This window comes from Dipodomys ordii, unplaced genomic scaffold, assembly GCF_000151885.1.
Source record: "Dipodomys ordii isolate 6190 unplaced genomic scaffold, Dord_2.0 Scaffold47, whole genome shotgun sequence".
Lineage (NCBI taxonomy): Eukaryota > Metazoa > Chordata > Mammalia > Rodentia > Heteromyidae > Dipodomys > Dipodomys ordii.
This window is the reverse complement of record NW_012267263.1, coordinates 4424022-4446873: the sequence shown is the minus strand read 5'-3', so window position 1 is coordinate 4446873 and position 22852 is coordinate 4424022. Positions and strand designations below refer to the sequence as shown.

The following is a 22852-nucleotide window of genomic DNA, read 5'->3' as shown; positions in this document are numbered from 1 at the left end:
TCTGAACAGAAAGAAAATCTGTGACTTTAGGTAGATAGTAAGAGTCCACAGGCCCATTTCCAAAAGTGTGTTCAGGTCCCCTTAGATCAGAACATTTTAGAATTAGAGGTAGGAGTCTTCCTCTAAAAGCATTGTTTGTTTGTTTTTTTCTTCCTCTGTGAAGCTGTCTTCTCTGGAAGTCTAGTTTCAGAAACTACCAAGAAAACGCATGTAGACAGAGTACACTTGGATTCATATTTCTAACTGCCACCCAAGAACTGATCAAAGACCAAACCTATATCTGCCATCCAATTTTCCTGCTCACTTAAAAAATGATTTTCATGGAAAAAATTTGAAGAAATGAAGAGTTACATATTTTTGCCTGCTATACACTCTTTTAACTTTCTGTCACATAGATATTTGTTTCTCTTAAGAACTCTTTGAAAGTAATTAATAGAAACATGCCTCTTTACTCTTATATGATTTAGTGTTTATTTCCTAAGAATAGGGGCATTACTCTTACATTACCACAGTACAACTGTCAAGTTCAGGAGATTTAATATAAACTTTTTTGACATAGAAGGATAGAATAGAAACAAAGGATTTGAGAGAGGTGGAAAATGGCTTTTTGTGGCCATGGATTTTGGATTAAGAACAGCATCTGGGACCACAGTGGAATCTATGTGACTCAGATTCCCCAAGGGAACTTTTCAAACATTCCAAAATCTATTCAGGTCTCTCAGAATCACTAGTTGTTTTTCAGTAGTTTCTTGTTATCATTTATCCACTTCAAGATTAGGCTGTCCATTTTTCTGTTTATTCCCCTTAGTCTTGGGCATTTCCTTAGCCTTTGTCTTCAGTGACCTTCACACTGTTTAAAGTATAAGCCATGTGTTTTATACATTAACCCTCATGTTTGCTGCTTCCTTGAGATTAGATTCAGATTATTCATTTTCATCAGAAATGCCACGTGCCAAGCCTTTGCTGTGTGTAACTTCAGGCGGTGCTTGATGTGTTAATAACATCTGCCATGTTTCTCTACTACTATAAAATTAACATCTGTCCCTCCATAAAAATGAGTACTTTGTGGGGAGAAACTTTGAGTTGATATACTCTGTTCTTCAGACTTTCACCTATTAGTTACAACATTTTTTTGTTTTGTTTTGCCAGTCCTCAGGTTTAAACTCAGGGCCTGGGCACTATCCCTGAGTTTCTTTTGCTCAAGGCTAGCATTCTACCACTTGAGGCACAGCACCACTTCCAGCTTTTTCTGTTTATGTGGTACTAAGGAATTGAACCTAGAGCTTCATGCATGCTAGGCAAGTATTCTACCACTAAGCCAAATTCCCAGTCCACAATATTTTTGTAAAATTCTAGTACTGGGGTTTGAACTTGCTCTCACAGTTGGTGCTTTACATTAGAACCAGGTCTCCACTTCTGGCTTTTTGCTGGTTATTTGGAGATAAGAGTCTCTTGGATTTGTCTGCCTGGGTTGGTTTCAAACCAAGATCCTCAGATCTCACATTCCTGAGTAGCTAAGATTATAAAGTAAGCTACTAGCACCTCGCTGTGTAACTTTTTTTTGTGTGCTAGTCCTGGGTCTTGAACTCAGGGCATGGGCACTGGTCCTAGCTGTTGTGCTCAAGGCTGGTTAGTGCTCTACCACTTTGAGCCATAGCAGCATTTCCAGTTTTTTTGATGGTTAATTGGAGATAATGTGTCTCACAGATTTTCCTATCTGAGCTGGCTTTGAAGGTTCATCCATAGATCTCAACCTCCTGAGTAGCTGGGATTACAAGCATGAGCCCCTAATGTTCCACTTAGAGGTTCACTTTTTATTCTTGTTCAAATCAAGTATTATTATTATTTTTGTCGGTCATGGGGCTGGAACTCTAGGCCTGGGCCTGGGCCTTGTCCTTCAGCTCTTCAGCTCAAGGCGAGTGCTCTACTGCTTGAGCCACAGTGGCACTTCTGGTTTTCTACTGGTTTTTTGGAGGTAAGAGTCTCACGGACTTTCTTGCCTGGGCTGGCTTTGAACCGTGATCCTCAGATCTCAGCCTCCTGAGTAGCTAGGATTACAGGCGTGAGCCACCGGTGCCCAGCGATAAGTCATTTTTACATTGATTGAAATGGTGATTTTCCTCTGTTCATCATTCCTTCTGCATTTATTAATTGACACTCAGCTGTAAGCAATGCTTTCCCTTTATCTGTTAATTAAAAAAAAACTTTTTTTTTTTGGTCAGTAGTGGGATTTAAAATCAGGGCAAAGTTTGCAAGACAGGTGTTCTATTGTTCTATCACAGAGCCATGCCTCCAGTCCTTCTTTTCACTGATAGTTTTGAGATGAGTTTTGCTTCCTGCCCAGGTACATGCTTGGACCATACACCTATTTTACACTTTCTGTCATCATGGGGATGACAGGCATATACCATCACACTCAGCTTCTTTCCATTGAGATTGAATCCTGTGAATTTTTCTGCCTGAGCTTGCCTGGAACCTCTGTCTTCCTAATCTCAGACTGCCATGAAGCTGGGATGACAAGCTTTTGTCACTGTGCTTAACTATTGATTGAGAAGGGATCTTTCTGTATGCCTTAGGCTGGCCTGGACTGTTGTCCTCCTATTTGTGTTCTCTGCATGGCTGGTATGACATGTGCATGCTACCATGTCCAGCTTTTTTTTAAATTTTATTTTGGTTGGTCATGAGGCTTGAACTCTGGGCTTGGGCACTGTCCCTGAGCTCTTCAGCTCAAGACTAGCACTCTACCACTTGAGCTACAGTGCTACTTCCAGTTTTCTGGTGGTTAATTGGAGGTAAGAGTCTCGTGGACTTTCCTGCCCAGGCTGGCTTTGAACTGCAATACTCAGATCTCAGCCTCCTGAGTAGCTAGGATTACAGGTGTGAGCTACCAGCGCCTGGCTCATGTTCAGCTGGCTTCAAACTGAGATTTTTCTTGATTTCTGCCTCCTGAGTATCAAGACTATAGATAGGTGTAAGCTACTGTGCTCAGTGGACGGTTTAAGGCCAACTTTACCAAACATGCTGATTTAATTTCATAAGTCTGTTTCTTATAGACTATCTTTGAATAAGGTAGAGATTATATTATTAAATAAAAGCCTTTCTAAGACTTTAGTTTCAGTGTCAAAGTAGTAGCCTTAGGCTAGCAAAATTGATAGAAAAGTTGAAAACTATTGTTTAGGCTTTTCTTAATTTCTACTCCCACTGCCTCAACTACTGTTGATCCACTGCTGGTATGATTATGAATACTCAGTTCTGTCATTGGGCCTTTTCTTATTGGGTACTTGTCTCTCTGTTTCCCATTTATGCTTATTTTAATGCCTATGTTCATCCTTGTAAGTCCATTTTTATTTCCCAGAACAGGTTTTCTTGTCTAATGATTGTCTCAAATTATTAAAATAAGTGGTTTAACTAAGGTTGTTGTACATGTAAGCTCATTGAGGTTTTCAGAGTCTCTTTTTATGGAACTAAAGACTGAATTTTAGACTTCACACTTGCTAGTATTATACTTGAGCTACTTCCCAAGTTTTAGTTAGTTTTTTTTTTTTTTGGTAGAGGTTCTAACCAACTTTTCCTGAGCTGGCCTGTAACTGAGATCCTCCTAACAACACCTTCCAGGTAGCTAGGATTTTAGATGTGCATCACTATGCCCAGATTCATTCATTCTTTCTTTCTTTCTTCCTTCCTTCCTTTTTTCCTTCCTTCTCTCTCTTTCCTCCTCCTCCTCCTCCTCCTCCCCCTCCTCTTCCTCCTCCTCTTCCTCTTCTTCTTCTTCTTCTTTTTTGCTGGTCCTAGGGCTTGCACTCTAGGACTGGGCACTGTCCCTGAGCTCCTTTTCACTCAAGGCTAGCACTGTGAGCAACAGCACCACTTCCAGCTATTTTTTCTGTGATTAATTGGAGATAAGAGTCTCATGGATTTTTCTGCCGAGGCTGGCTTCAAACTGTGATCCCCAGGTCTCAGCCTCCTGAGTAGTTAGGATTATAGGCGTGAGCCACTGGCACCTGGCTTTTTTCTTTTTCTTTTTTCTTCTTCTTTTTAAAGAAATACACAAATCTCCTTTGGTGGTTCAGTGTAAGAGCAGGGCATGATGGCATGTCTTTGTAATCTCAACACTCAGGAGGCTGAGATAGGAGGATTGCGGGATTAAAGTCAGCCTGAGCAGCATAGTAAGAAACTGTCTTGACCCTCTTCTCCCCCTCAAGAAGAAAGAAGATACACTAAAACTTATTTTTTTGGTTTTGCTTTTTATAGAAAAACTAATTGCTTATCAACGAGAATTTCTTGCTTTAAAAGAGCGTCTCCGAATAGCTGAACACAGAATCTCCCAACGTTCCTCTGAGTTAAGCACCATTGTACAACAATTCCGACGTGTAGGAGCAGAAACAAATGGAAGTAAGGATGAATTGAATAAGTTTTCAGGTACAAATGATATGTTTTGCATTATGCAATGCTTATGTTAAGGGGTTATTTGGAGTATGTTATTAAAACTTGTATAATTTGTCAGCTCTCATTGGTGACTCTTCAGAGCAGGATGTAGGGAGAGAAGCACACAAAACTTTCTGTGCTAGTGAGTTGTAAAGGGACTCAATTGCTAAATTTGATGTTAAGAGAATACTAACAAGATAAGCTTTCAGTTGTATAAGTTTATTGACAATGGTGAAGAACATATCTTTTAAGGCATTCAAAATGAGACTAAAATTTAACTTTTTGTTTATGCATATTGCTGTGACATGTACATATATATGTATGTATATATGTATATACACTCTCTCTATATAATGTATATACATTTCAGAAGTCCTTTTGAGAATTGGAGTATTTAAAGCAGTTAGTACTCTTTTTTTTTTTTTTTTCCTTTTGGGTCAGTTGTGGGGCTTGAACTCTGGGCCTGGGCGCTGTCCCTCAGCTCTTCAGCTCAAGGCAAGCACTCTACTGCTTGAGCCACAGCACTACTTCCGGTTTTCTAGTGGTTTATTGGAGATAAGAGTCTCACGGACTTTCCTGCCCCAGCTGGCTTTGAACCACGATCCTCAGATCTCAGCCTCCTGAGTAGCAAGGATTACAGGTGTGAGCCACCGGCGCCTGGCTTAGTTAGTACTCAATCTAAATTTTAAGGAAGATACTTGGTTTCATAGTGTACACTTTTTTTTTTCTTTTTTTGGTCGGTTGTAGGTCTTGAACTCTGGGCTTGGGTGCTGTCCCTGAGCTAGCGCTCTACCACTTGAGCCCCTGCACCACTTCCAGCTTTTTTTTTTCTGTTTATGTGGTATTGAGGAATCGAACCCAGGGCCTCATGCATGCAAAGCAAGCGCTCTACCACTGAGCCACCTTCCCAGCTCCATAGTGTACACTTTTTGGGAATGTCTAACCTGTTCCTTGTCTGAGATCTTCAAGTCAGAGTAAAATGAACACCAATTATTTTTACTGTTTCTGTGCCCATCTTATGTAGCTGTTAGGATGAGACAAATTTCTAATCAGTTGTCTCTAAAGTTGTATGATCTTTGTATTTTGTCACAGTATTGGGTAGGATTATGGAATAGTATAGATAATAAATCACCTGTGAACCAGTCAGATGTTTTCTGTTAACAATTTTTGTTTCTTTCTAGTCTATTTTTCCATGCATTTTTTCTTTTCTTGAAATTGCACCATGAGAAATTTTCCTATGTCATTAAATATTCTTCAAAATACTATTTGAATATCTATAAATGACCATTGCATAATATACTTGAAAATATTAAGCATTTTTAAAATAATTTGTTGGTGACCTTTCCTCTGTCTTTCAACTCTGTTAGGTTATATCACATTCCTGGTAGCCTGTGGGTTATTTTCATGAATTTATAAGTTTCTTTAAAGCAGGATCTGTATGTGTTTTGATGACTGTTGATTTTCATATGCATGGCACAATTCCTAGAACAAGATAGATAACCAATAAATATTTGTTGAATATTTAAAAGATAAGTTTTATAAAAAGAAGTTAGAGGTAAAAAGAATGTTTGAATACTGCTATCTTAAAAATGAAGTCAGCAAATTCTGTAATTTAAGATGTTCCTGTGGCTTGTGGCTTAATTGTTTCTGTATTTCAGATAATACCTTAAAGCTACTAAAAGAGTTAACAAGCAAAAAATCCCTTCAAGTGCCAAGTATTTATTATCATTTGCCTCATTTATTGCAAAATGAAAAAAGTCTTCATCCTGCTGTACAGATTGGAAATGGAAGAACAGGAGGTATGTTTATTTAGTGATTCCTAATATGGTTGTACCTTTTGTCTGAATTGTAACTTGGCTTATTAGTGTTGACCACTGGCAGATAAGAGAAAAAAAGTCTTTATCTGTGCTCAGTAACTTGGGATTCATTCCAAACTCCATGAGGAAAGGAGTTGTGCATTTCTTTTCACAGACCAGAATAAGATCAAGGAACCTTAGTTTAGACAGACAAATATTTAAACCTCTGTACTTTTTCAATTTGAAAATTGGGGTGGTGGGTGATTTTCCACCTTGTATCTTATTTCAACATTAGTATTTTATACAATCATATCAAGGTTTGTCTTATGTTTGCCCTACTTTTCTTAAAGATGTAGGTAGGTAGTCACTTTCATTTAACTTGTCATGGAGTAATACTTGAATTTTCTTCCCTATATACTAAAATCGTAATTTATGGCAATTTTCTCTCTTTGTCTCACCAGGGCTTCTTGGATTTTCCTTATAGGATTTGTTGACTAAATCTTGCTACATTTTAATCCTACATTTGAACTTCATTAAGTTTTTCTTTGTAGGTTTTAAAATGCTCAAGACTTAATTGATATTTCATTCTCTTATATAACTCATTACTTCACAGCCATTGAATTGTAATTTTTATTTTGTTTATCTATCTTTCTCTTCTTTCCTCCCTCTTCCTCTCCTCCTCCCCTCCCTCCATACCTTCATCCCTGCCTCCTTTCCCTCCCACCTTCCCTTCCTCCATTTTTTTCTCTCTCCTGTTGCTCTCTCCCTTTCTTCCTTCCTTTCCTATCTTTCTAACTTGCTATCTGTATTTTAAGATGAGATGTCACTGTTACCAAGACTGGCCTGAACACAAGTTATTTCTATCTCATCTTCCCAGGTAGCTGGGATTACAGGGGTAGGCTACCTTGCCCAGCTTGGCATTCATTTTTGTGCTAATGTTTTTGAAAAGCTGATTTATTACACTTTTTCTTCCTTTTCTTGCAGTCCCAAGAATTAAACTCAGGGCATCATATGTTCTATGCAAGCACCTTACTATGGAACTATACTTCTGGACTAGTTGGCTTTTGATTTGATAAGAATCTTAAGTATTTTCCTGTCTTTTGGGGGGGGGAAGGTCACATTTTTTCATACTATTTAACCTATTAGTATATGCTTTTACATATATCTTATTTTAGTTCTGTCATCTTTCTATTAGTCATTTAAGACATGCTGTCCTTCTAAGTAGGCAGTAGCTTAAAAAATCATTTTCATATTTATTCTCCCATTTTTTTTATTGATTCAAGAAATACTTAAGCCTGCCATTCTGCATGTGCCAGATATACAAAGATTAATATGTAAGGTAACTCTAAATTATTTTTCTTAGATTGTTAATTATTTTATTTATTTATTTATTTTTTGGGTCCGGTCGTGGGCCTGAACTCTGAGCCTGGGCACTATCCTTCAGCTCTTCAGCTCAAGGCTAGCACTCTACCACTTGAGCCACAGTGCCACTTCCGGCTTTTTTTTTCTTTTGCTTATGCGGAACTGAGGAATTGAACCCAGGGCCTCATGCATGCAAGGCAAGTGCTGTACCACTGAGCCACATTCCCAGCCCCGAAAATAGAAATTTTTGTAAGGCACAAGTGGCTCATGCTTGTAATCTTGGCTAATCTGAAGGATTGCAGTTCAGAACCAGCCTGAACAGAAAAGACTCTGAGACTATTTCAGCTAATCAGTGAAAAGCCAGGCTGGAGGTATAGCTCAAGTAGTAGAGTACCAACTGTAAGCAAGTAAGCCAAGCAAACTTGAGGTCCCAAGTGAAAACCATAGTACAAGAGAGTAAGGAGGGGAGAAAGGAGAAGTTTTCACATCATTTAATAACTTTCAGTTGGCATACATAGTGTCATAAATCTGCAACCCCCAGCATTTAGCAGCTAAGGCAGGTGGATTATGAGGTCTAAGCTAGCCTGGGTTACATACCAAGACTATCTTGAAATAGCCAAAAGCCAGAAAATGAAATGAGAAGTATATGGGAACATTGTATCACTTTTGCAACTCTGCAAAAACAAAGGAATGAACTATCAGAAAACCTTCAGAATACAAAAACAAAGAACCCAACTGAAAAACTCCAAATAAGACAACAAAAAACCCTAACAAACTTTAATTGCCTTTATCAGGCTCTTTAAGAATAGCCTGCTTTTAATAATTTTGTGAATTTGACATTTCTTTTGAAGATACTTTATTCCATTTACTTACATGACCTTAGCAACAATAGTAATGTAACAAAATCTCCATCAGCCAACTTTTTAGTAGTTAATATTTTTATAAAATTGACACTTTTTGAAAGGTAGAGAAAACCCAGCAGTAGGGGAAGTGGAGGGCTGGAAAATGCACATTTGCATTACATTTTTTCCTTCCTAATTTCTCAATTTTTAATAGTTTTGAGCTGCAGAACTCTTTACTGTCCTAGGAAGGCAATTAACCTATGTTTAAAAAATGCACATAAAAACATTTTTGCACATAACTTACGGAATTTTATGCAACCCCATAAGTTGTATAGGGACTTTGTATTATAAATGACTGCTTTTTATATTAGTGGAAAACTACTGCTTTCTAAAAATTCTGTTTTTTAGTAGTTTGGGAATAGAACTTAGAGGAGCAAAGCCTTCCTAAGACTGCAGTGGTTACTGACCCTGAGAGAAGACTGGAATTCTGAAGTCCAGAACAAAATTCTGCCCACTTACCCAGCACCACCTTGAATCCTCCTACATAATTTTCAGAGGTAGCTGCTCTGATTAGACATGGCAACTACAGCTAGTAAATGGTGCCTTCTGTAGCTGGAATGGAGCACTGCAGTAGTATGCTTGTCTAGCATGAGTAAGACCTGTGGTCCAATCTCTAGGACCACAGAAACTAAAACTACCCAGCCAAACAAAAGTATATCTTCTACAAGTAGAAGTTCCCTGGAATCAACGATCAATACCATGGATGACAACACTGAAGAAAATTAAAATGGACTTTCTGGAGCAAATGATATGAGTCATTAGATAGGATAAAACCAAAAAACAACGAATATTATAAAGGACCAGTTATTTTTCATTTCAGTGATTATATTCACAATTTCCACATACATACCCTGATTAAGAATAGGTCCAGCTGAAAATGACTTTAGTGGTCAAAAAGGTTAAGTCATAGAGTTCTTCCAGAAAACATCATAAAGTACCTAAAGAATGGAAGGAAATAAAAATGGTACGTCAAAAGGAGAAAACAAAGAAAGGGAAGGAAATCAAATACTAGAAAACAATTTCTTGGGTTGAAGAAATACCCAGGTCTTGATCCATTTAGTGCCAAACATGATGCCTGACAAAAGACTCTTGTAGGTGAACAACCAAAATGGAATTCCTGGTTGGTGGTGGACAACAGTATTTGCTGAAATCAAAGTCCATTAGCTACTCCCCTGTGCCAGACACTTTAATTTGTGAAGTTGAATGCTACTGTTGTGAATGTTATAACTGAAAAATAAGCAATTACACAAGTAATTATGTAATCACAATATTTAGTGATGTAAAGGATGCTTTGAGGATATATATAAAAAGGGCTTTGACCTAATTAAGGAGGTGTGGAATTATATGTATTTGATTTCAGACCAGTAAAAAATGTAGTTTGCTAAATAAGTGGGCTAAAGACTTAAAGAGAAATTTCTCTGAAGAGGAAAGAAGATGGCCAATAGACACATGAAGAAATGCTCAACCTCTCTAGCCATAAAAGAAATGCAAATCAAAACAACATTGAGATATTGCCTCACCCCAGTTAGAATGGCAAAAATCAAGAACTCTAATAACAACAGATGCTGGAGGGGATGTGGACAGAAAGGAACCTTACTGCATTGTTGGTGGGAGTGTAAACTTGTTCAACCACTTTGGAAAGTAGTATGGAGGTTCCTCAAAAGACTCCACATAGAGCTTCCCTATGACCCAGGAATCCCACTTTTGGGCATTTACCCAAAGGTTTACAAACAAGACCACACTAAAGCTACCAGCATGACTATGTTTATTGCAGCATTATTTACCATAGCTAAGATCTGGAACCAACCCAGATGCCCCTCAGTAGATGAATGGATCAAGAAAATGTGGTATATATACACAATGGAATTCTATGCCTCCATCAGAAAGAATGACATTGCCCCATTTGTTAGGAAATGGAAAGACTTGGAAAAAACTATATTAAATGAAGTAAGCCAGGCCCAAAGAAACATAGGTCCCATGGTTTCCCTTATTTGCAATAACTAGTTTATGTCTGAGTCAAGCAGAAAAGGTCTGATAAGTTGATGTTAGGGAAGTGAACCGTATGATATGTATTCAAATTTTTTTTCTTTCACATTTATAAGATTATTTCTTTGTTGCTTTGTATGTCCCTCCCCCATGGTATAACCCTTGATTTCACTGTATTTGATGTTGTTATAATTTGTGGTGGAGAAGGGAAAAAATCGTTTAAATAGGGATACAGGTGGACCCACTGCAACAATGAAATGTACAAGTCATTATGTCAAAAACGAACTTTACAACTTTGGTGGTGGGGGGGAGGATTGGGTGGGAAGGGGTGATGGGAAGGAATGGGAAGGGGAAACAAAGGAGGAGGCTACAATGCTTGATAAGAAATGTGCTCTTTATCTTGCCCATGCAATTGTAACCCCTCTGCACAGTATTTTCACAATTAAAAAAATCTAGTTTGCTGGTGAAGAGGTATGTTTCCTATGGCACAAGCTCAATGTCTCAAAACAAGAGAAGTGTATTGTCTAATAGTTTTGGGGGCAAAAGTCCTAAAATTAAAGTATCTAAAGCATATATTCCTTCTGGAACCTATTGGGTTAATCTTTCCTCACAAAAGGATCACAGTCAGGGAGAGATTTGAAAATACTATGCTTTGAACATGAATAAAGGGCCACAAAAGAATGTAGGCAGCCTGTAGAAGCTAGGAAAGGCAAGGGGTTATCTTCAGAGGCTAGCTTTTTCAAATCTTTCCCTGTAAACCTCTTGCTTTTGTTGTTACATCTTCTGTCACACCGACCCTTCTGCCTACCTCTTATAAAGCCCCTTGTGGTTACATTGCACATACTGGTAGTTCAGAATAATCTTCCATCTCAAGATGCTTAACTTAGTCAAAACTGAAAGGTTCCTTTTGCTATGTAAAAGTCATGTATTCTTCACAGGTTCCAAGAATTGGTGCACAGTCCTCTTTAGGAAGTCATTATTTATTTATTTTTGCCACAAAGGTAAAAAAAAATCATAAGAGCACTACAACAGCTCTATGATGGACAGAAACATGTACTAGTCTAGAAAATGACAGCAGGTCACTCTAGTTACAATATGTTGAGTGAGGAAACATGGAACCAGAGGAGGCTACCGATGTTAGTTAAGGCTAAATAATGTTAGGGTCTTCTAGATAGTTGTAGTATTTTGGTTTTTATCCTAACAGTGGTAGGAATCTACTAAAGGGACTCTAGGACTTATTAAGGATGACTTTTTAACTTAAAATTTAGATATCACATATTCTCCCATAGAAAGAATGTTTGAGGATGTAAGAGAAGCAGATGGGAGAGACCAGATTGAGAAGCTATATATATATTTGGGGGGGGGTGTCTGTCATGGGGCTTGAACTCTGGGCCTGGGTGCTGTCCCTCAGCTCTTCAGCTCAAGGTGAGTGCCCTATCACTTGAGCCAAAGCGCCACTTCGTTTTCTGGTAGTTAATTGGAGATAAGAGTCTCATGGACTTTCCTGCCTGGACTGGCTTTGCACCGAGATCCTCAGCTCTCAGCCTCCTCAGTAGCTAGAATTACAGGCATGAACCATCAATGCCCAGTTTAAGAAGCTGTTTTAAGCGAAGCCTAGTGATACATGCCAGTAATCCCAGCGCTCAGGATGCTGAGAATTACAAGTTTTTTATCAGCCTGTGCAACATATTGATACCATATAACAAAAAAACAATCTACCAGCTTGGCACTGGTGGCTCTGGAGGCTTGGCACTGGTGGTTTACACTTATAATTCTAGCTACTCAAGAGGCTGAGAGCTGGGGGATTGTGGTTCATAGCCAGGCTGGGCAGTAAAGTCTTTGAGATTCCATTTCAGTTAACCAGCAAAATGCTATAATGGAAATGCAACTCAAGTGACAGAACATTAGCTGTGAGAAAGAAAAACCAAATAATAATATAATACCCAGAATTCTGGTATCAAAAACAAATAAAACCCAGCCAACCAAAGAAACAAAAAATAATGTTACTTTAGTGATCCACTTGAGATAGGATGAACTTGGACTAGATAGGTAGGAGAGATAGATGATTTAGGAGAACAGAGGCCATTTGTCTTTTACCATTATATGCCTAACACCTAGAATAATGCCTTGCTTTCCATAGGTATTTACTGACCAAGTACAATACAGAGCCTATTTCTGATAGCTCTTCATCTTGAAATGAAAGGGAGGAATACAACATGGAACTTTTGCTACCTTAGTATCTTATTTATAGAATAGTCCTAGAAGGTTAGATGGTCTATTACCTTCAGCCTTCTAACTTTAGAATTGTATGACTTCTAATTATTTTGCAGCATCTCTAATTTTTCAATATTAAGATTAAATTTATTGTTATTATTATTATTATTATTTTGAACTCAGGGTTTCACTGTTGGTTAGGTAACACTCTACCATGCATATTCTAGCCTTGCTTTTTTGGTAGGCTGGCTTCATGATCCTCTAGATCTCAGCATTCTGAGTAGTCAGGATGATAGGCATGAATAACTAGCACTTGGCAAAATTAAATTATTTTTAATATTTACAAAACAAATAATACTTATAATACTAAAACTTTTGAGATACAATTTTTTAAAAATATAAAACTTTGAAAAACAGTTCTTTAACACAGTATGTGTTCCCCAAAACCTTTGCTATGAAACATTGCTCAATAAAATGAAAAAAATGGAATTAGGATCACAACACTCAAAAAATTTGTCAATTACACATAAAAAAGATAAGAACTTAATAATCAGGGCTGAGAATGTGGCTTAGTGGTGGAGTGCTTGCCACTCTAGCATTCATGAGGCCCACCCTGGGGGCCTTGATACCACAAAAACAGTAAGTAAATAAACAAAAAACCGATGCTGGGAACTGGAGGGTCACCTCTGTAATCCTAGCTACTTAGGAGACTGAGATATGAGGATCACAGTTCAGAGTCAGACTGGGCAGGAAAGTCTGTGAGACTCTTAGCTCCTATTAAACACCAGAAGACTGGAAATGATGTGGCATAGTATTAGAGTGCTATTCTTGAGTGAATGAGCTGAGGGATAGCACTCAGATCCTGAGTTCAAGTACCATGACTTGAACAACAACAACAAACAGGCAAAAAACTTTAAACATTAAAAATTAGAGCCTAATAATTTTACACATGCTAAAGGATTAAGTGATACATAAGTACAATAAATATGGTCCTTTAGAAAGACCTGAGATTTTGTTTGTTAAAATGGAGGCAGAAGGGCGTTAGCTAAGTTACTGTAAAGTCATACAAAGTGGTTTGTCTGAAATGTGACCGAATGTTGTCTCACCTCGGGATGGATGTGCTCCATTGCACATTGGGAGCACAGGGAGCTGGTATATGTTTGAGTATGTGCCTTGTCTATATAGTTAGTTCAGTTTTTTTTTAACTTTTTTAGCTGGGTGCAAGTTCTATTATCCACCTAGATAATGTCTCAGGATTAAATGTACAAAGAAAACATGAAACTTATTACACCAATATCATTCACTATTAGGAAGTTTGCATTCAAACCAAGCAATACAATGTAGTTGACTATAACTTTAGTTACCTTGAAAGTATTGTACAAATGCCAGTAGTAGTCCCTATTCACGTTATTACAGTGATCCAAACCAGAAAATTAACTATGATGCTATACTGGTCATTAACCTTGTCTCTATTTCAGCTTTTTCCCTTTTAAGTTTTCTTCTGTTCCAGAGTCCAACATAGGATTTCCTAGTTCATTGTTTTCTTAGTCCCTTCCAATCTGGGACAGTTCTTTTTCTTACAGGACCATGACACTTTAAAAGAGTAGGGACTGGTTATTCTGTGGACTAACTCTCATTAGAATTTACCTGGTGTTTTTATATGGTTAGATTGAGGATTATACATTTTTGGCAAGGAAGCCGTAGACATGATATTGATTCCCTTAGTTACTTGAGGTTGATATGTAAGAAATTTTTAGCATATGTTTATAGGTTTAAGTTGTAATAAAGTTGTATAATAAAAATTTGTCAAATATACTTCATTGTCACTCTTTAATGTGAGATTTAATCTCTTACCACATATTTTTCCTTCCTCCTTGCCCTTTTCCTCTTTGCCCCTTTCCACTCTCCTTCCTTTTCCCCTCCTTTCAACCTTCCTCTTCTTCAACACCCTGGTTAAGCTAAAGGAAAAGAATAACACAGCCATGCCCTTTTTCTTTCTTTCTGAAATTGATATTGATTGCTTCAGTTATTCTTATGAATTTGAGATGGTATAATACTTTGTACAGAGTAGTGTTTTTTATATTCTTGTAAAATATTTTATATATTTTTTTGTTTCAGTTTCAATAGTAATGGGAATCCCAACAGTGAAGAGAGAAGTTAAATCTTACCTCATAGAAACTCTTCATTCTCTTATTGATAATCTCTATCCTGAAGAGAAGTTGGACTGTGTTATAGTAGTTTTCATAGGAGAGGTAAGTATTTGTTATTTTTCAACTATATATGAGTTACAACTATAGTCTGAATATGCTTTTATAAGCATTTGAAGAGTGGTAAGTAAATTTGGGTAATACAGGTCATCTAATAGTTTAATGTCAGTGTAACTTATAATGTTTAACTTTTCTGCAGTTACAAACCAGGAATAGTAATCTTTGTTGTTAGCAGGATACTATCATCTATGTAGATCTTAAAGAGTAAATCCACATTTTTAGCTCTGAGGCTTAAATTTGGAAAGGTTTAGCTTACTCTGGGGTTTTATCATGTTTATTCTCTCTACCCCTTTTTTGCACTGTCAAGCTGCAACCATGATTATAATTCTTAAAGAACCAAAAAAATCATGTGAATGAGGATTTTATGTATGCTATATTGTTACTTATATTTTTATTACCCAAGATCACTTACGACAGAATATTTTTTTCAGTGTACTCAGGATTTTAACAAACCTTTTTGCCCCGCCCCATTCTTATATTTGGGGAACCATTCAATTAATCCTGGTGGGATGAAGTACTTCTTTCTATGGAAATTAAAAGTGCCTACTTGTTTTACAGTTCAGGCATGTGACCTGGACTCAGCCGCTTGTATATTCTCACTCTGAACTCTGAGTGCAGCTTCATTATTTTCAGATCACATAGAAAATCCCAGAGAACAGAAAGGCAAATTATTAGAATATGAGGAATCTAGCAACATGGTTAAATATATGACCAATGCATACTCTTTATGTCATTAACAAAAGAAAATAAGAAAATTAAAGGTAATGAGGATTGTGGACAGTTATTCTGGTGATAGTGATGGCAGAGTAGTGTCTGTCCCAAGACCTCAGTGCAGGTACAGAGTGAAGTCTCTTAAGTTGTGGCTCTGGAGCATACTATGATTCTTGGCTGCAGGGCAACCTTATTTATGTACCTTCCTAGCTGGGTTCTTTAGCCCAACCAGAGATCTGATGAACTCTTCTCTGTCACCTTTAGAAAGTCATTTTTTCTGACTCTTCTGCCAGAGGCTGTTTCTGCCTGTTGTCCCTAAGATTGTGACTGATACAGGTTGTATCTAGTTAAAAGAAAATCCAAATATTTTTGTAACTACCACTAAACAAAAAAGCCACTCAATAGGGATGGCTGGGGTAGATGTGTAGGTGCTATTCCCAGTGGTTTAGAAAGACACAGATCAGGCTGAATATGATTTGAACCATAACAAGCAGGTTATGTTGGTAACAATCATAATGATGGCTGAGAATTCGTAAAGAGAACCTTAACTAGCATGTCTTTCATATCACCCTGTTTGTTCACGTTGTTTCTGCAGTTTGCCTAGAAGCATTCCGAAGTCCTCATTTATTTTTAAGGTAGAACTCAAGTTGAATGATATAACCAGTTGACCATGTTGGAAAAGCACTTATAGTTAGTCTCTGAAAATCTGAGTTTAGAGAATTTCTAGCTTCAGAGGCTTTTAGTATGCAGTGTGAAAACAGTTTTATTTTTTCAGTCTTTTTACTTGGTGCTTTACAGTAAGGGTGCCTGAGGCCTCTATGCCTCTTCCTCCTCTCTTCCCTGTAGACTGGGGATTGAATTCAAGGCCTTAATGGGCTCATTAGACAAGGCTCTATCCCTTTAGCATGCTCCTCAGTCCTTTGCTTTTAGTTTGTTTTTCACCAGCTAACTGCCTGAGCTAGTCTTAAACCACCTACCTTTGCCTCCTGAGTATATATGTGCATTACCATGCCCAAAGGCTTTTATGCCTGCTTTCAATCCTTTGACCTAATTGGTTTGACAAAGCTAATAACCAGACTGTGGGCAAAACATTGTAAAGGAGATAAATTTGTAAATGAATATAGAAGTTGAGTAGAGAATTAAATATCTGTGACATGTTTTTATTTTTGTTGTATATTTTACTGATACTAGGAACCATTATTTACTATGTTTTTAATTTTTTGAAAGAGAAACTCACATGATTTTTACAAAGTGTGTGTGTGTGTGTGTGTGTGCGTGTGTGTGTTGTGTGTGTGTGGTGTGTTGTATACAGTGAAAGTTCCTTTCCACTGTTTCTTAGCCATTGGGTTTGCTTATGCACTATAACAATTATTGTTGTTAAATGATAAGTTTTTGTGTTAGGGTATAAATCTACTTAGATTTTTTTTCCAATTTTGATAAAATACTTTCCTAGAAAATTTCATCCAAGTTTTAAGAAATTTCTTTATATAAAACTGAGCAAAATAGATTTCCTTCTATTTGTGATTATTATGCATATATGTGTTTGTTCCTTTTCCCCCTTCTTGGTTAGTGTATCTATTTTTATATGTATTTCCCAAGCCCATTTTGGGGTCTGTTTTCCTAATTCTTTAACACCCACTTAACATGTTTTTTCTTTTTAATTTTCATGCATCGTGGCCCAAATGCTAAACATTCATTTTCATTATTTTCTTAACAAATAATTTGTATGAATATTCTTCTGAGCATTGTTAGCTAATTTGTAATGTATCTGTTCTGTTATTAGCTTGCAGTTTTTAAAATTGGTATTTTGTCTTTGGCCAAGGAAATGATCTATATATTTTTTACAATATGTAATTGGTAGAATCTGCTTGCTGGGTTTTTTGTTGTTTAGAGAGTGTCACATTTCACTTTCTAAAACTAGTTTGAAATAATTTTTAACTGACAAAAAATTACAAAAAATAGTGGAGAAATTCCAAATGTGACAAGAATACTCTGTGTGCTGGTGCCAGCCATATAGCTTTATGTTAAATATTGAAGTCAGGTAGAGTGAATCCTTCAGTTTTTTTTTTTTATAGGTTTGCTTCAGATATGTCCTTAGAATTTTCATACATATTTTAGCATTATTGCAATCATTTGTAATAATTTGATATTGCTTCTTAACTGCAACTTTTGTAATTGTTTTTCTTTTAAATGAATGTTGAAAGATTTGGCAACAGTTTTTCTTCTTTTCTGTTCTTTCATGGGTATGACAAGGGGAGAGATAATGTTTTGTTGCTAGGTTTTTCTGAGCTTCTCCTTTTAAAAAAATTTGTAGTTCCTGTTCTCATTCTTTTTTCTTTGTGTCAGCATCGAAGGGATTGGCTTTTAGGCTACTGGCTTGCTGTAGGGTGAGGGAGGTATTCTAGTCTAATTGCTTTTTCATTTTTTCTTAAAACCACAAAAAAGCACTACAATGAAACAAAGACTAACTTCTGTCACAAAGCTAAATCCATGCAGTTGCATATGTTACCTTTGACTATTGGAACCAAATTGGATTCTTTTGAGCTTCAAAATTTCAGTTGCTAATATTTCAAAATGAAATTTGTAGTTCATGCATCTGGTTCTCACTGATACTTGTACATGAAGGAAGGAAATGAAAAATACTGTCAGATCTCTAAGCTTATCCAAATTCTAAGCAGTTTAATCTTTTCTGTTTAGACACTTCTGTGCACTTTCATCAAGGATATAGTTACCTTGATAGTTTTGGGAATTTTTGTTTACCTTGAGTCACCTGAACAGCCTCAGAAATATGGACCTCACGGTTTTTTCTCAAGCTCCCATAATTAACCTGTTTGACTTGTTTTTTAACAGGGCAAAGTACAAATTTCACCCCTGGTATTCTTTTACTCATTGACCAAGGATGTATTGAAGCACTGCAATGAGGAAGATGCTGGAGATTTAAAAAAAAAATCTTAAAAATTCATTAACAAATAGGTGGTGCCCAGAAATTAAAGTCTAGCATTCCACAAAAATATTTTCATTTGTTTGTTTTTTGAGACAGAATAGTGTTTTTCTATGTAGCTCAGTCTGACAAAGAACCCACAGTCCTCCTGCTTCATTCAGCCTTCCAACTTCTGAGATTACAGGCTTGAACCACTATACCTACTTCAAGAATATTTGTTTCTGTGCCATTGCCTTTTATAAAATTTTTGTGTTGGGGGAGGATTGAAAAAAATATTAATTGCATATGCTTATTGCTGAAGAGTTCAGTAGATCTACAAAATTTGTTATGTCAGATTAGGCTTCTATTCTACCCACTTCCTTTCACTATTTTCTCCAATCTGTGACCCTTTAAGTCCTCTAAGTGGTTGTCTAGCAGGTCAAATAGAAAAACTTATTATTGATACTTATCATTTCTCTATTTCCTTCTTCATTGATTACTACTCTAATCTTATCTCTTTTTTTAATTTATGCACATTGTTATGGGTAATTTTTCCAATATGTCACAATAATACAGTGGCAATAACAGTAAAGCAAAAACATTATTTTTTTTGTTAGATGCTTTTTGAAACTTTAGTATTTGTTCTAAGTATTATTTATTTTAATCTTCACTATTGCTGTGATTTAAGTACTTTATTGGTGAGCAAATTAAATCTTTTAGAATTTTATTTTCTAGGTTTATACAACTCTTTCGCATTTAGTCTAGGTTTCTGGACACAAAGTCTGTGGCAGTAATTTTTTTATCCATACCCTTAGTTTATTAAATATGTCCTGAAACATTCTGTAGAAATGTCATTAAAGAAAACATCATAGTTCTTGCAGCTACTCTTCACAGAATTTCATCTCAGATAACATTCTAATGCAACATATTATTTAAACTCAGCTTTTCAATAACACATACTTCTTGTAATTTTTCCTTTTTAATTGATTACTCTTCTCAGTTTACATTTGTGTTAGCAATTCTTAGCTAATTCATTAACATTTCTGTCTCAAATTTTATACCCCTTCAAATCTCTGAAGCTATTGATGCATGGTTGTGAAAAGAATGTATGCTATAACACAAAGATAATAACAAAAATGCAAGTTCAGTAAATACAAGCAGCAAAATATCAACAACCTGAAGGTGTACTTTCTGTGATAAATTGTCCCCAAATATTAAATAAAGGCCATGGACCACTAATTGACTGGTTCCAAGTTTGAGGCATAGGTGTACTTTGAAGAATGTACAGGAAGAGAGTAAAAAGATTTCTGTAAGGATCCTATAACTAATTTCAATATAATACATTTTAAATTTGTGACATGTTTGTGCTCTCTCAAACCACTGAAGTTTCCTATAGTCTACTTAAGGGACTTTGGGGAAGCAGTTCTTTGACTTTGTATCTTGAGATCATTTTAGATTTATAGAATAATTATAAAAATAGTTCAAAGAGCTACTTGTCATTTATCAGCATCTCCTAGGGCTGAAAACCCACAGAACCTTAGTATAATTATCAAGAGATGTAATGCTTTAAACTAAACAGCTCTAGTTCATTGGCATTATTAACACCAGCATTTTTCACTAATACTCTATTTCCATCACAAAACCTAATCTAGCCTGCTTAGTTATCATGTCTACTTAGCTTACCTAATCTGCAACCATTCCTCTGTCTTTGTCTTTCATTAACTGTGGCCTTGAGGCTTTCAAATATTGACTATTCAAGTGAAAGGCTGGAAAAGTCTTCCAAGCAAATGGCCCTCATAAACTGGCTGGTGTAGTAATACTAATATCGGATAAAACATATTTCAAATTACAATTAGAAAACACAAAGACATTTCATATTAATAAAGTGAACTTTCCATTAGGTTTCTGTCTGATGTGGTTCCCTGGTTTTGATTATTTTCTTTGGGTTATATTCCTCTTTTAGTATTTTTTGTAGTGCTGGCTTCTTGTTCATGAATTCCTTTAATTTTTCTTTATTTTTGTTTCTCTGCCGAATGTGAATGCTAGTTTCTCTGGATATATCTGTCTGGTTTGGCAGTGGTTGGTTTTCAGGGCTTGGATGGTACTTTTCCAGGCTCTTATTGCATTGAGAGTTTGTATGGAGAGGCCCGCAGTGATTCTAATTTTTTTTCCATTGTAGTATAGTTCCTTCTTTGATTTGACAGCATTTAAAATCAGCTCTTTGCAATTCAGGTCTAGTGTCTTTACTACAATGTGTCCAATAGTATTTCTTCTAGGATTCTGTCTTCTAGGTGTTCTGTATGCTTCTGTTATGTGGTTTTCTCTTGAGATTGGGGGAATTTTCTGTAATAACCTTATTGAATATGTGTTGCATCCTTCTATTCTGGTATTCCTCTCATTCATCAATTACAATTATACAAAGATTAGATTGGCATTGTCTGCCAGTTCTTGGACTTACCTTTGGTAATTTCTGAGTGCTTTTGCCATATCTATGACCTTCTTCTCTAGCTCCTCTGTTTTATCTTCAACTCCTGATATTTTATTTTCCATCTCACTCATATTGTTACCTATGGCTTTCATTGTGGTTTGCATTGCAAAAATTGATATATTTATGGTTTCTGTATCGATTTTCAAAGTGTTAATTTCATCTTTTAACAAGGTATGTACTGTGTCTATTTTTGACTGCATCTCTTTTTTTAGGCCTTGGAATTCCTTTGATAGTTCTTCTTTGTACTCTTGAAATTGCTCTTGTATCTCTTTTTTTTTTATTTCTTTGGCCAATTCTGCCATCATCTCTTTATTTCATCTTTTGCCCTCCATTTCTTCTTGGCTCTCACTGGAATTCTTTCCTGGGTTGCTGCTGGCTTTGGGGTTTGGTTTGTCTTGATTGTTCGGGAAATTTGTAATCTTTCGTTGTGATTTATGCATTTAGGTTCAGGATTTGTGAGTTCTGTGGCCTCACAAGCTGTGCCTGTTGGTGTTCCACAGCTGTGCCTGGCCCGGGCTGGTTTGTGGTGGGTCGCCTGACCTTAGGGCCACTGTAGGCACTCTTGACAGCTTCCGGTGTCGGTGGGTGCTCCTCCAGTGGCAGGAGCACGCACATCTTTCTTGATACCGGTCAGGGTCCAGGCCTAGGCGGCTTAGGATCCTGATTGGGGTGTACTTTCTTGTCAGTTCCCAGTGGGCTGGGGGCACTCCTCCAGCAGCTAGAGCTATGCGCGATTCCTAGCTCTACTCATCCTGGGTCCTGTGGCTGAGGCCGCTCCATCCCAGTCTGGGGCACCCGTGGGGCTGCTGGGCCCTTTCGCAGTTACAACGGAACTCGCTTCGCAGGCTGCTGGAGCCCAAGCGTGGTTCCCGTGGCAGGGCAGGTGGGGGACTCCCTCGTGGGATGCTCACTGGTCCTAGAACTGGTTAAGGTCCTTCTAGAAGTGCTGTGGCAGATCTCTGTATCTATGCGCTGGAGTTCACTGGTTGCCAGTCATCACAAGCTCCATTGTGATGCTTGTGGGCCGAGCAGCGTGGCGGTGGGAGCTCTGATCTCTGTCTCTGTCTACACTTGTGGTTCTGAGGTCCCAGGCGGCTGCCTTTGCAGCTTGGTGGAGTGGATTGAGGGATTGTGGAGGGGTCTTAGAGCTTTTCCGTCTTTGTGAAAGTTCTGAGGCTTTTTCTTTCCTTTTTTTCAGTTCCTGTATTTTTTCTGTTTGCCTTTTTGCTGTTGTCCATCTCTTGGGGAAAATGCTTATTGAAGCCTGAATTCTCTGTTTAGTTGGAGACAGCTATTCTGTTTCCCTACTGTTTTGTCGCCATCCTGGATCCTTTCTCCTAATTATCTTATTCTTGCTGCTTGTTTGTAGCCTTTCTCTAAGATGAATGCTTGGATTATAGGTTGGCAATCTATTTTCTAACATAGGCTATTTAAGGCTACAGATTTTTCCCTTAAGTACTACTTAAGAACTTGAATTCAAGACCTGGATATTGTTTCTGAGCATTCTACCTCTTGAGCCACAGCTCTTCTGTCTTTTTGGTGGCTAATTGAAGGTTAGAGTCTCATGGACTTTCCTGTCCAGGCTGAGTTCAAATCTTGATCCTCAGATCTCACCTTCCTGAGTTGTTAGGATTATTGTAGTGAGCCACAAGTGCCCAGCACATAAGTGCTTTTTTAAAATGGCCCAGTGTACAGTCTACCCTGGCATATCCATGTGTGATTAGGAAGAATGAATTCTCTTTTTCATCAAGGAGAGTACTCTATATAAATGTTTATTAGGT

At 37.2% G+C, this 22852-nt stretch overlaps 1 protein-coding gene across 2 annotated transcripts in view; it reads left to right on the top strand.

Annotated features, from left to right (window-relative positions):
* The window catches only part of Mgat4a (mannosyl (alpha-1,3-)-glycoprotein beta-1,4-N-acetylglucosaminyltransferase, isozyme A), a 92900-nt gene that overhangs the window by 30025 nt on the left and 40023 nt on the right, over nt 1–22852 (top strand). The window contains exons 2-4 of one of the 2 annotated variants that reach the window (XM_013019835.1): nt 4252–4392; nt 6084–6224; nt 14804–14937. In XM_013019835.1, coding sequence (XP_012875289.1) covers nt 4252–4392; nt 6084–6224; nt 14804–14937 — 416 coding nt within the window. Of the gene's footprint in view, nt 1–4251; nt 4420–6083; nt 6225–14803; nt 14938–22852 lie in introns of both variants that reach the window. The other variant, XM_013019834.1, reaches the window with a different exon arrangement.